The 11,651-nt window shown below is 44.2% G+C and overlaps 1 protein-coding gene across 1 annotated transcript; it reads right to left on the bottom strand.

The window, feature by feature from the left end:
* Window positions 1-437: 437 nt before the first annotated feature.
* Window positions 438-7,187, bottom strand: LOC114596795 (chymotrypsin-like elastase family member 1). Its single transcript, XM_077929542.1, has 6 exons — window positions 7,091-7,187; window positions 5,126-5,235; window positions 3,542-3,636; window positions 2,122-2,402; window positions 1,523-1,689; window positions 438-614 (listed from the first exon to the last, which is right to left on the bottom strand). Exons 1-6 carry the CDS (start codon window positions 7,185-7,187, stop codon window positions 438-440), a joined length of 927 nt encoding a protein of 308 aa, XP_077785668.1.
* Between the last annotated feature and the right edge of the window lie 4,464 nt (window positions 7,188-11,651).

Below are 11,651 nucleotides of genomic sequence, written 5' to 3'. Positions count from 1 at the left end.
CACTGGTTTGGTGCGACATCACCTAATTTCACACACAAATAAAAATGAATGCTCCTTAAATAGCCAACTTCCATCTTACCAGCCTGCAAACCAATCAGGATGAAGCGCCCCAAATATTTTTCTGACTTTATTTTCCATACATTTCAGATGTAACGGTAAGTTGCACAACGGTCTGCGGAAGGACTTGCTGGGAGGCATCCCACCACAAACCAAAATGGGAAAAGGCGTCTTTGGAAAGTCAGCTGTTCTAGTTGGTAGACTCGTTTGTGAGTAGGATTGCAGGGTTGGCCCTAGGTTCCAAATTCAGCTCAGCCATAAACTCAAATCTCATTTCCCAAATCTCATTTCCAGAATTCCAGTATTAAAATAAGCACACATTCCTAAATTTGCAAAGGATTTTATTGATATCCCTGGACTTCCCTTCTCTTTCCTGTCTTTTACAAAAAAAAATCCCGCATTCTGATTGCTTCAATCCAAGGAATATACGCAGATGTCCTAGTAAAGACAGTAGGCTTGTTCTGCACCTGGCACCCAACTGGCCCGAAGCTCACGACCCCATGGACTTCCCATGTCTCTCTCCCAGTTTGGCAAAGAAGTGGGCCACCCGAGTCTCCCTGAAAATAAAATATCGTCCAAGAGTTGAAACATGTTCTTATGCCGGTGAGGGTTCAGTGGTAGACATGAGTGTCGATCTAGATGAGATGCTAAATATTCAGGAGTAAAATCTTCCACAGTTTTTCAAGGTTATTAGCAATGTTATTAGCATCTCAAGATCACAGTGTTGGCTGCATGAAGTTAACTCTTCCTCTGTGCTACCCTCCCAGTTAAAAGCATCCACCCCAAATGTCTTTGCCCCACATGGCAAAACATAAAGGTATCCATTTGATCCCTGTATGTATTGACCAACGCAGCAAATAGCAATAGGAGGTACAGGAGGAGAGTTAGGCCACAGTGTCCTAGTTCTGAAACACTCCCCAGCCCCCAGTATTCACCCTCTAAGAAACTATTGGAGATCCTATTCACAGATCTCCTTTGTCATACATACCTGGCTTGATCTTGAAACAGTCGTATTCTAAGTAGTGACATAATAGGGTTGCCATACTTCCCAAAGTGAAAATCTGGACACAATTAACAGTACAGTGGTTGCTCAGGTTACATACGCTTCAGGTTACAGGCACTTCAGGTTACAGACTCTGCTAACCCAGAAATATTACCTCAGGTTAAGAACTTTGCTTCAGGATAAGAACAGAAATCTTGCTGCAGCGGCGCAGCAGCAGCAGGTGGCCCCATTAGCTAAAGTGGTGCTTCAGGTTAAGAACAGTTTCATATTAAGAACAGACCTCTGGAATGAATTAAGTTCTTAATCCGAGGTACCACTGTAGTAGCATGATAAGCTCTTAAATCTTTGGTTATTGAAGTTGCAAATTTTTCAAACCGACAGTGACAGGGAGATTTGTCTACTGATAGCACCTAAAACCAGATTTGTGTGGAAAGGCTCTGCATGAATATCCCATTTCTGTACCTGGCAGGCAGCTGAAGACCTTGCCGTATCTTTCAGTCCAGCACAGAGCATTGATGTTTGGATTTTGCTTCCCCAGAACTTCTTGAGGTGGCATGTGTTGAAATCTATGACTGGCAGCTTGGCCTGATTCAAAACCTCAGAGAGAGAGAAGTTTTCATCTTGTCCACCTTCAGTGCATAAAACAGAAGAAGAGTAAGAACCAGAACATTTTTGGAACCTTGAAGATTAGCATTTTGTGACTTTGCATTACACTGGAAATGGTAAATACTTTGAATTTTCCATCTTCTACAACTCCTTAAATTCTAAAGAAAATTATCATGTCAGGGCTCAAACCTGTCTCAGAATAACGACACTTGTGTTAGAAGGCCTGGTTTTTAGTCCTAAGCATGTGTGGCTGATTTGGACTTCTTGGTTGTCAAGGAAATGCACTCTGCACATGTTTAGAGACTCTTTAACATATTCCAAGACTCAACTTGGCTACCAAAAACGGATTCCAGGGCCAAATTCTTCTAACTTTGCACAAATTAAGGCTGCAGAGCTATAGACATTTATTGAAAACAATGTAATTCTTATTGGTGGCACACGACGCTCTGAAATACCTCTCGTGCCCCCCCAGCCAGTCACCCAGCAGGAGTGTCCCGGACGGAGAAAACTGCCTCTTTTTGGCAGGCAGGCATAATGGATAAACCTGTTGGCGGTAATCTCTTCCACTGGCTTGACCAAAGCAATGTCATACTCTAGCTCATTTAGCTGCGGGTACTGAAAACGTTCGTGCCGATAAATTCGCTTCACCCGGTAGCTTCTTTCTGTGGATTCCGGGTAGTTAAGGTGATGCTTGCCGAGAAGAATTCGCCAGTTGGTGACATCTTCTTCCTGTCCCCTGAAAATGATGCACCGTAGGATTGGGTGTGTTGTCTCACATGCCCCCCACCCCGATCTGCTTTTACCTGCCTTCATAAATATAATAATAATAATAATAATAATAATAATAATAATAATAATAATAATTTATTATTTGTACCCCGCCCATCTGGCTGGGTTTCCCCAGCCACTCTGGGCGGCTTCCACAGAGACCAAAAATACACTAAAATGTCACACATTAAAAACTTCCCTGAACAGGGCTGCCTTAAGATGTCTTCTGAATGCCAGGTAGTTGTTTATCGCTTTGACATCTGATGGGAGGGCGTTCCACAGGGCGGGTGCCACTACCGAGAAGGCCCTCTGCCTGGTTCCCTGTAACCTCACTTCTCGCAATGAGGGAACCACCAGAAGGCCCTCGGCGCTGAACCTCAGCATCCGGGCAGAACAATGGGGGTGGAGACGCTCCTTCAGGTATACTGGGCCGAGGCCCAGAATTAAGTCTAATTCTCCACCCAGACTAGTACCGCTACCATCAATGAGCAAAACCGCATGGGAACTCAGAAAAAATTGTTCACACAAGAAGTTTCCAAGTATAGTTTTTCACAGGGGGACAAGTTAATAAAACCACTCTGTTTTCTACATGTAGAAAAAAAAAATAATGAATGATTACACTGGCCAACGCTTTTGCCACCTGTGGAGGTGGACGTTATACTTAAGGGATAAACAACAGGCAGGAGGAAAGCTGTTCAAGTCTTTCTCCTGCCCACTGCTTCCCACTCCTTCATCTCCTCTCCTCCAATGGCTTTCCCACAAGACAGGCTCAATGACCAGAAAGAAGCTTAGCCAGACAAAAATAGGGGGAGAAAAAGTGACGGAGAAGAGAAAAGTTAGTGTGTGGATAATGTCATTATATAGTTTAGCCAGCAGGTGGCACTGTACTTAATTGTCTTTGGGTGGGGTTAGGGGTTTCCTGTTGGTGTTCTGTACTTGTTTAAGAAAGTCAATAACGTTCTTCCTGACTGGTGAGTCCTCTAAGCATTGCATGACAGTAGGTACGCCCCACCTGCTTTATCGATGCCAAAAGGCATACCATTTTGCATGAGCCACCCACATTGTTTTGGTCTGCCTCCACAAATTCACACACAGTAGATAACTTACTTCTGGAAGCAGTGGGCAGCAGTGAGAACCCAGTTTTTGTGAATGAGGGTGCCGCCACAGACATGGACAAATTTATCGCTTGGTTTAGAACGGACCTGGGAAGGAAAATGGAGGGAGAAAATGCAGAGCTGAATGCAGGAAGGAATTAGAAGTAGGGCAAAAGGAACCTCTGCAACAGCGGTTCCCAAACTTTCCCCTCCATAGACCACTGGGAAACTGCTGGGGATATTGGGGAAACCCTTAATTTTTAGAAGCAGTTGTAAATGGTCACAGGCCAGAGTTTGAGAAGCCTGTTGCACAACATATCACATGTGAAATGGATTTTTAAAACAAGGCATTCTTTTTTCCTACTGCGTACATAAAGCAAGTCAGGTATGTGAAGTCTTCCTGCACAACTGTCTAGCAATTGAGCCAGGCCTTTTTTCAGGATACTCCATTCCAGGATACTCTTTTCCTTTCCTTTCCTTTCCAACTTCAACATTCAACCAAAATGTTGAGATAGCTGAGCATGCTCAATTTTCATTGGGCTGTTTTGGGTTCTCGCCCCTAACCCCACCTTAGTTTTTGTTTTTTAAAAAAACACTTTTCTTTTCTTTTTGCAAACTTTGGCATTCCCCTGCTGATAGGTCCCTGTGGTGCAAAGATGACGTAGTTTTCCCTACATGACAACTGGCACTTGGAGAATTCTGAGCACTCTTAGTACATAGGGCAAGTGTGACCTGCAACAAAATATTGCAGTGTGAAGTACAATTTGCTGTGGTGGAGATTAAAGAAGGAAGAAGCAGATACAGTGGTACCTCAGGTTACATATGCTTCAGGTTACATACGCTTCAGGTTACAGACTCCGCTAACACAGAAATAGTACCTCTGATTAAGAACTTTGCTTCAGGATGAGAACAGAAATCGTGCTCTGGTGGCACGGCGGCAGCAGGAGGCCCCATTAGCTAAAGTGGTGCTTCAGGTTAAGAACAGTTTCAGGTTAAGAACAGACCTCCGGAACGAATTAAGTACTTAACCTGAGGTACCACTGTACAGTAGTACCTTGGAAATCAAACAGCTTCATTCCCAAACGTTTTGTCTCCTGAGCGTTGCAAACCCGGAAGTGACTGTTATGGTTTGCAAACTGTTTTTGGAAGCCAAACGTCCGACGGGGCTTCCGCAGCTTCCGATTGGCTGCAGGAGCTTCCTGCAGCCAAGCAGAAGTTGCACTTTTGTTTTTGAATGTTTTAGAAGTTGAATGGACTACCGGAATGGATTCCGTTTGACTTCCAAGGTACGACTGTACAAAGAAACCAGTTATTCATGACCACGCCACCCTGGGAGCAAAACAATGGGCAGCTAGCAACTCATCTCCCAGCAATGTTGAACAGGGAAGTAATAAAATTAGCTGAACCTACAAACAGGAAAGTGTCAAGCAAATTTAGAAAGGGCCTTTGCTTACTGGAACTTAGTTTCTGATTGGAACTACTTCTGGTTGGACCTAGCTTCTGAACAGACAGGTTGGAGGCCTCTCTCGTAGACTCCAAGCCCTCCTCCAAATTTTGTACATGCCCAAGGTTTGAGAATCACTGAAAGGTTTCGTACCTGTAAGGAGACTTGCCACGGCCAAGAATGAGGCCTCGCTTCATTGCCGGCAATAATCTTAGCAAATATGTTTGGTTGGAAATACGCGACACCGCAGTTTTTAGGCCAGTCTGAAATCCAAAAGAAAAATAATGGGGTTATACAGAAAAGCAAGGGGGATATTTAAGCCAGTGATAGATATATGATAGAGATAGATAGATGATAGATAGATAGATAGATAGATAGATAGATAGATAGATAGATGATAGATAGATAGATGATGGATAGATAGAGATAGATAGATGATAGATAGATAGATAGATAGATAGATAGATAGATAGATAGATGGATAGATAGATAGATGGATGATAGATAGATAGATATTCATGGTTCCCAACTGTGCAGAGAAGAGTCCTTTGTGTGTACAGAGGGGGTCTTTTCAGTACAGTACAATGAATGGGTGTGTGTGCAGGGATAATAATAATATTTGTATGCCACTCATATTTCCCCAACCACTCTGGGCGGCTCCCGACAGAATATTAAAAACATGATAAAGCAAGTCTGATTGTGGTCCTTTCCACATGCGTTAAATGGTCCGAAAAGTGCTGCAAGTCCTTTTGAGATCGCCCCTCCATGTATCTAATAAACGTAGTGCCCCAATCTGTCCCTCCATACATTTAGCAGAAGCGTGAAAGAGGCTTATTCGCAAGTCACATGTGGAAGCCCCTCGCATACACACAGTGATTGGGTAGAGCCAAAGGGTACAATCCTACGCCCTTCCACCTTCTCTATTGATGCCAAGACCCTCCAAGTGTCCCTATTTTCCAGGGACAGTCACAGATTTGCATAAGCCACCACAGTTTCTGATTTGATCCCAGAATGTCCCGCTTTTCCTTAGGACGTCCCTATTTTCATCAGAGAAATGTTGGAGGGTGTGCGTCAACCCACGGTATTTGCAAACCTCTTTTGATCCACCTCCAAAAATTCACGCCTGGGGTGGGTCTGAGTTGTTTGTTCACATATTGCACTAAAGTAATGGCCATAATGTTTCATTGCCCATGAAATAAAGGAAATGAAATAAATAAAGGGCCTTCTTGGTAGTGGCCATGAAATAAAGGGCCTTCTTGGTAGTGGCGCCCTCCCTGTGGAACGCCCTCCCACCAGATGTCAAAGAGAACAACAACTACCAGACTTTTAGAAGACACCTGAAGGCAGCCCTGTTTAGGGAAGCTTTTAATGTTTGATGTATTACAGTATTGTAATATTTTTTTGGAAGCCGCCCAGAGTGCCTGGGGAAGCCCAGCCAGATGGGCAGGGTATAAATAATAAATTATTATTATTATTATTATTATTACTTATGATATACCCTTTCTCATTTACGATAACAAAGCAGTATGCCAATACACACATGACGCATAACAAATCCAATAAAAACCACACCAAAAAATCATCGCAAAAAAAATATTTGTGAATGATTTGTTTCTGAAAGGTATGAAATCTTTTGTCATGCTCAGTTTGGGGTTACCCGTTGCTGAAGCAACATTTGATGGTGGTGAGAACTGTTAGCAGACCCCTATTCCCCTCACAGAGTTAACTGTTTTCAAAGTGCCCTGGGAATACAGATTGATTGTTAAACCATTCCTTATGCATATCCCAACCTTTTTCTGTGTCCATCTGCAGAAAGAAATTGAGTATGTGTTGGAGGTGTGAAATCTCCCATCTTTTCCAGTGGAATCCCATGCATGTCTACTTCAAAGTATGCCCTGGTAAGTATTATAGGATAGCATCCTTTACCTTAATGTCACCAAAGCTTTCTGTTAAAGGTACAAGAGCAAGACTAGGAACAAAACATGGCAATCTTCTTCATAATTTGCACAATGGTAAGAATAAACTGAACTAGATGATGCAACGGTCTGACTCCGTATAAGCAAGGTTCCTGTGCTCCTATGTAATAACTGCGACCAAGAAATGACAATCCCATCTTACCTAAATCCAGGCGCCTGGGAAGAAATACCGCCTGTGTCAAAGACACCTTGGTCAAGGAAAGCACAGAAAACCAAGCAAAGAATCTGTCCAAAATCATTGCCAAAAAGAAAAAAAAGAAAAAAGGACTTGATCCAGGAATTGTGCAAAGGGAAACTGAGTTTGCATGTGCTATCGTGAACAGGATGGCTGGATCCAGCGTGAGAGAAGAGGGGACTGCTGCTCGTTGTTGCTGTCACTGTTAATGCACTCAGACAAAGCACAGAGGATCAAAACAACGAGGTCTAGATGCTTCTGCATGGACGCGACACTCCTTTCTATGGCTGGCTGCAAGAGAGCCGTTCTCATCAGCAATTTTACACCAAAAGGCCCAAACAAGTCAGGTAGCAGCTGCTGCAAGATATGGCGTATGCACAGAAGGATTGCCAACTGACCAGGAAAAGAAATTAGTCAAGTGTTGACCACTCCCACAAGTGGAGGTGAATGCAGAGATAATGTTGCTACTTTCTTTATTGGCTCGGCTCTTGCGCTTTTAAGAGCAGATTAATCTGCTCTCATTAGCAGGAGGAAGCTGTTCACGGACTCCAGATACCGCTCATCTCCCTGCAGTGAAAAGCTCCAGCTTGCTACTGCCTGGGCATTGGGTTGCAGTTAAAGGCAGAAGAGCCAAAGCTGAGTTTAAAGTTGGCAACCCTAAGTGTACGCAGTCAGTCATACGCAAGGGAGAAAATGATAGGATTTATTGCAGGGATTTTGGAATTAGAGGGGGAGGATGATCAAGAAAATGTCATTGACACTTTCCCTGTTATGAGAGGGGACAAGCTTTTTTCATACATTAAAATGGGTGTGCTGAGGGAGGAGGGGGATCACACCCACTAGTTCTGCCTCTAATCTCCATACCTTTATCTGAATGTCAGAATGAGCCTCTGTATATGCAATTACATGTGCATAGGCTCTGTATCAGCATCCATTCCTGCAGTCAGGAACCCTGCAAAATTCAGCACCCTAATTGCAAGGGGCGGATCTAAACACAGGAAAAACACACGCTATTAATAAGTCAGAAATTAGATTATTTTAACGGAAGAAAAAAATTCCTATGGGAAATGTCGTTTTAAACTATTCCTGCTCTCTGGCGCCATCTGATGTTGAACGCTTAAAGCGCATTCATTTTGTCCTTTCTTTACTAATGTAGCCGAAAGCCTGTGTGCATACAACCTATGTGCATATTCAGGATCTGTTCCCACTCTCTCATGGGATTGGGATGAGGACAGCTGGGTACAATTCCATGCCCCTTTGCACCATGGGCATAACCAGAATTTATGTTGGGGGGGCAGGCTTCACGTTAGGTATATTTCAAAAAGTAAAAACCAGGACACCCTGAAAGTTGCTGAGCTGTGCTTAGACGAACACCAAAAAGACACCAAACCTCCATTTGTTATTTCTTATTCATTTAGGGGGCAACTGCCCCTCCTTGCCTATGTCCATGCTTTGCACACATTGAGCCTCCTGCACACTGTTCTTGAAGGAATAGAAAGGGACTGTGTCTAATTTCCTACAGCCACATTCAGTGAATATGGGAGGCACAATCTCCAAACTGTTCAGTTGACAGTGCTTAAAGGCTTTCTTCAAAGCTTCCTGCTGAATGTGGGAAGGTCAGGAGTAGCAAAGAGGGGCTGGGTCAGTGAGGGCAAAACTGCTGTATTCAGACTAGGGAAAGCGCTTTGTGTAACTCAAAAGCTTGCACATTGCATTTTCAACAATGCTTGGTTCAAGGTGTATTTTTACTCACCGTTTGAATCTTGCTCCAGTGAAGCAAAACAACTACAGTGGTGCCTTGGTTTAAGAACAGCTCAGTTTATGAACAAACTTGGATTAAGAACGCTGCAAACCCGGAAGTAGGGGTTTTCCTTTGTGAACTTTGCCTTGGAAGCAGAACATGTTTCGTTTCCTGTTGAGTGTGTTCCATTTGTAAATTGAGTCCCCCACTGCTATGGGAAAGCACACCTTGGTTTAAGAACGCTTTGGTTTAAGGACAGGCTTCCAGAACGGATTAAGTTCATAAACCAAGGTACCACTGTATTTGGAACTATGGAACATTATAGGTCACTTGCTAGAAATTCATGGCTGTTCCCCAGGTGAACACTAGGTGGCGTGAAGAAGCTTCTTCATATTTCTATGAAGGCGGTAAAGCCAATTTAATGCACTGGCAGCTCTTGACCCAGATTCGTTAAATTACACTGCCTCTAACTGCATCAAGTGTTCGTGTGTAGAGGGAAGGAGGAGGGCTGGTTGCTGGGTGGGGAAGAGTCAGCCTGATTATGCAGCTGAAGAGGCTGCCGTGAAATTGTTGGCAAGCTACAAAGGGTAGCTTCATTTTCTTACTGCCTATGATTTGCACCGGGACAGTTTTTCCTCATTTCTGTCTCGAAATGCTACAGTTATTTCAAACACTGTTGAAGGCGGAGCATGCTCTGTGATTTATTAGGAGCCCGATAAGCAGACAGGTGACATCTGCTTAGCTCATATATTAGACATGGGATTAATGCATCTAGGACTCACAAGCTGCAGCCCAGGATTCTGCAACCTCCATCCATCCTTTTTCTGAGTGTGAGTTTTGTAAGGTTGGGAAATAACGACAAAGTGCAGCATATAGTCTTCTTCTAACTGGTTGAGCTGGGCCTACGCTGGGACATGGTAGCTTAAGGGTGACAAAACACCCCATCAGTAAAAATGGGTGGAGATACAGTGGTACCTCGGGTTAAGAACTTAATTTGTTCTGGAGGTCCGTTCTTAACCTGAAACTGTTCTTAACCTGAGGTACCACTTTAGCTAATGAAGCCTCCCGCTGCTGTTGCGCCGCCGCCGGGCGATTTCTGTTCTCATCCTGAAGCAAAGTTCTTAACCCAAGGTACTATTTCTGGGTTAGCGGAGTCTGTAACCTGAAGCGTCTGTAACCCGAGGTACCACTGTATGCAGTGGGATCAAATTATTCAGCAATGTTCTGATGTGGTGAAGGCTTCACATATCTGTGTATATAAAAACCAGTTCCTAATATTATCGGGTGGCTAAGAAAGGGAATCCTGGGTCAGGATTCACGCAGATGAACGTTCTCGAAAAGTTTCTATAGTTCAAAGTAAATGGGCTGGATGGGAAGACTCTGCCACACACACACTCGCATGCCTAGAAGGAAAACTAAAGCGCTGTACAGCGTTGTAGTCAGAGCACAATCTTCCACAACAACCAGAATCAACTCTCAGGGGCCTCGCTGAGGATGTTTGCAAGATGTCAGCATGCGCAAGTTCCAAATCCCTATAATATGCCCAGCTCCTTTGTACACACCGGTCACAATATTGAAAGCGATCAAACTTGTACAGTGGTACCTCGGGTTACATACGTTTCAGGTTACAGACTCCGCTAACCCAGAAATAGTACCTCGGGTTAAGAACTTTGCTTCAGGATGAGAACAGAAATCGTGTTCTGGCGGCGCGGCAGCAGCGGGAGGCCCCATTAGCTAAAGTGGTGCTTCAGGTTAAGAACAGTTTCAGGTTAAGAACGGACCTCTGGAACGAATTAAGTGCTTAACCCAAGGTACCACTGTATCCTGCCTTTTCCTCCGAGGTCAGGTTATATGAGGGAGTTATCCCAATTTTACCCTAAAACAAGCCTGTGAGATAGGTTAGGCAGAGAATGTCAAGCCTAATAGAGCAACCCAGTGACTTTCAAAAAAGTGAGCAGGGAGTTGAATGTTTTCTCCACAACACAAATATGATACTTTAACAACTGCATCGCAGTAGCAGTGGCAGTGGCAGCTGATGGGATTTATGCTTTAGATCCCCAGATAGGACTTCCCGCCAATGCGGGAGCTCCTCTGCACGGACCTGGCTGTGCCTCTGCATAGGCCCACCGTGACAGGCGATGCAGAAGGAAACCCGCTATAGTGCCAGAGGATCAGTATCAGCTGATCCACATGGCTTCCGAGATCTGCCCTACTGGGCAGGTGACAAGATTATGGGTGTTATGATCATATGATGCCTGGGCTAAAGCCCTTAATGGCTTAGGATCATGGAAGGCAAGCTGTCTCCATATCGACCTGCTTGCACAGAAAGATACTTGGGGGGTGGACACCACTCTCACAGGTGGCTGCTAGGGAGAGTGGTGCCCCCCCCCAAAAGACCTGTGGAACACTCTCCCATAACGGGTAGCCCCAGAGCTTATGTTATTGTCCTTTCAGTTGCACCTTTAATTGGCTGGTATGCCCTAGCTCACTACGAAGCTCACTATGGCACAGCTAGGCTAGCATGGGAATCAGATACCGAGGAACCAGAACGCAGAAAGAATAATTACATCCAAAGTGATAGCAGGATAGCAAAGCAACTCCCCATCCAAGTAGAATCGGAGGATTCTGGGAAAAGGTGAATCTACTCATCGAGAACTACTTGTTTATCATATAATTTCACACATCAGCGGAGACTGAAAAGGACAATATTAATCCAGCAAGCATCCCAATTCAGAACATTTTTCTAAAAGGCTATCCTTAGGCTTCAGATATGCATAAACAGAGTCA

This window comes from Podarcis muralis, chromosome 6 (genome assembly GCF_964188315.1).
Source record: "Podarcis muralis chromosome 6, rPodMur119.hap1.1, whole genome shotgun sequence".
NCBI lineage: Eukaryota > Metazoa > Chordata > Lepidosauria > Squamata > Lacertidae > Podarcis > Podarcis muralis.
The sequence above is the reverse complement of the archived record's forward strand: the minus strand, read 5'-3'. Positions and strand labels throughout refer to the sequence as shown.

What these genes read in the sequence shown, in the direction of transcription:
- LOC114596795 (XM_077929542.1), bottom strand. Translation starts at nt 7,187, where the DNA reads ATGATTTTGGACAGATTCTTTGCTTGGTTTTCTGTGCTTTCCTTGACC. An exon ending in CGTGGCAAGTCTCCTTACAG is followed by an intron (nt 3,637 to 5,125) that starts GTACGAAACCTT and finishes TTTCCTTCCCAG; the next exon opens with GTCCGTTCTAAACCAAGCGA. An exon ending in GGTCTTCAGCTGCCTGCCAG is followed by an intron (nt 615 to 1,522) that starts GTACAGAAATGG and finishes TTTTATTTTCAG; the next exon opens with GGAGACTCGGGTGGCCCACT.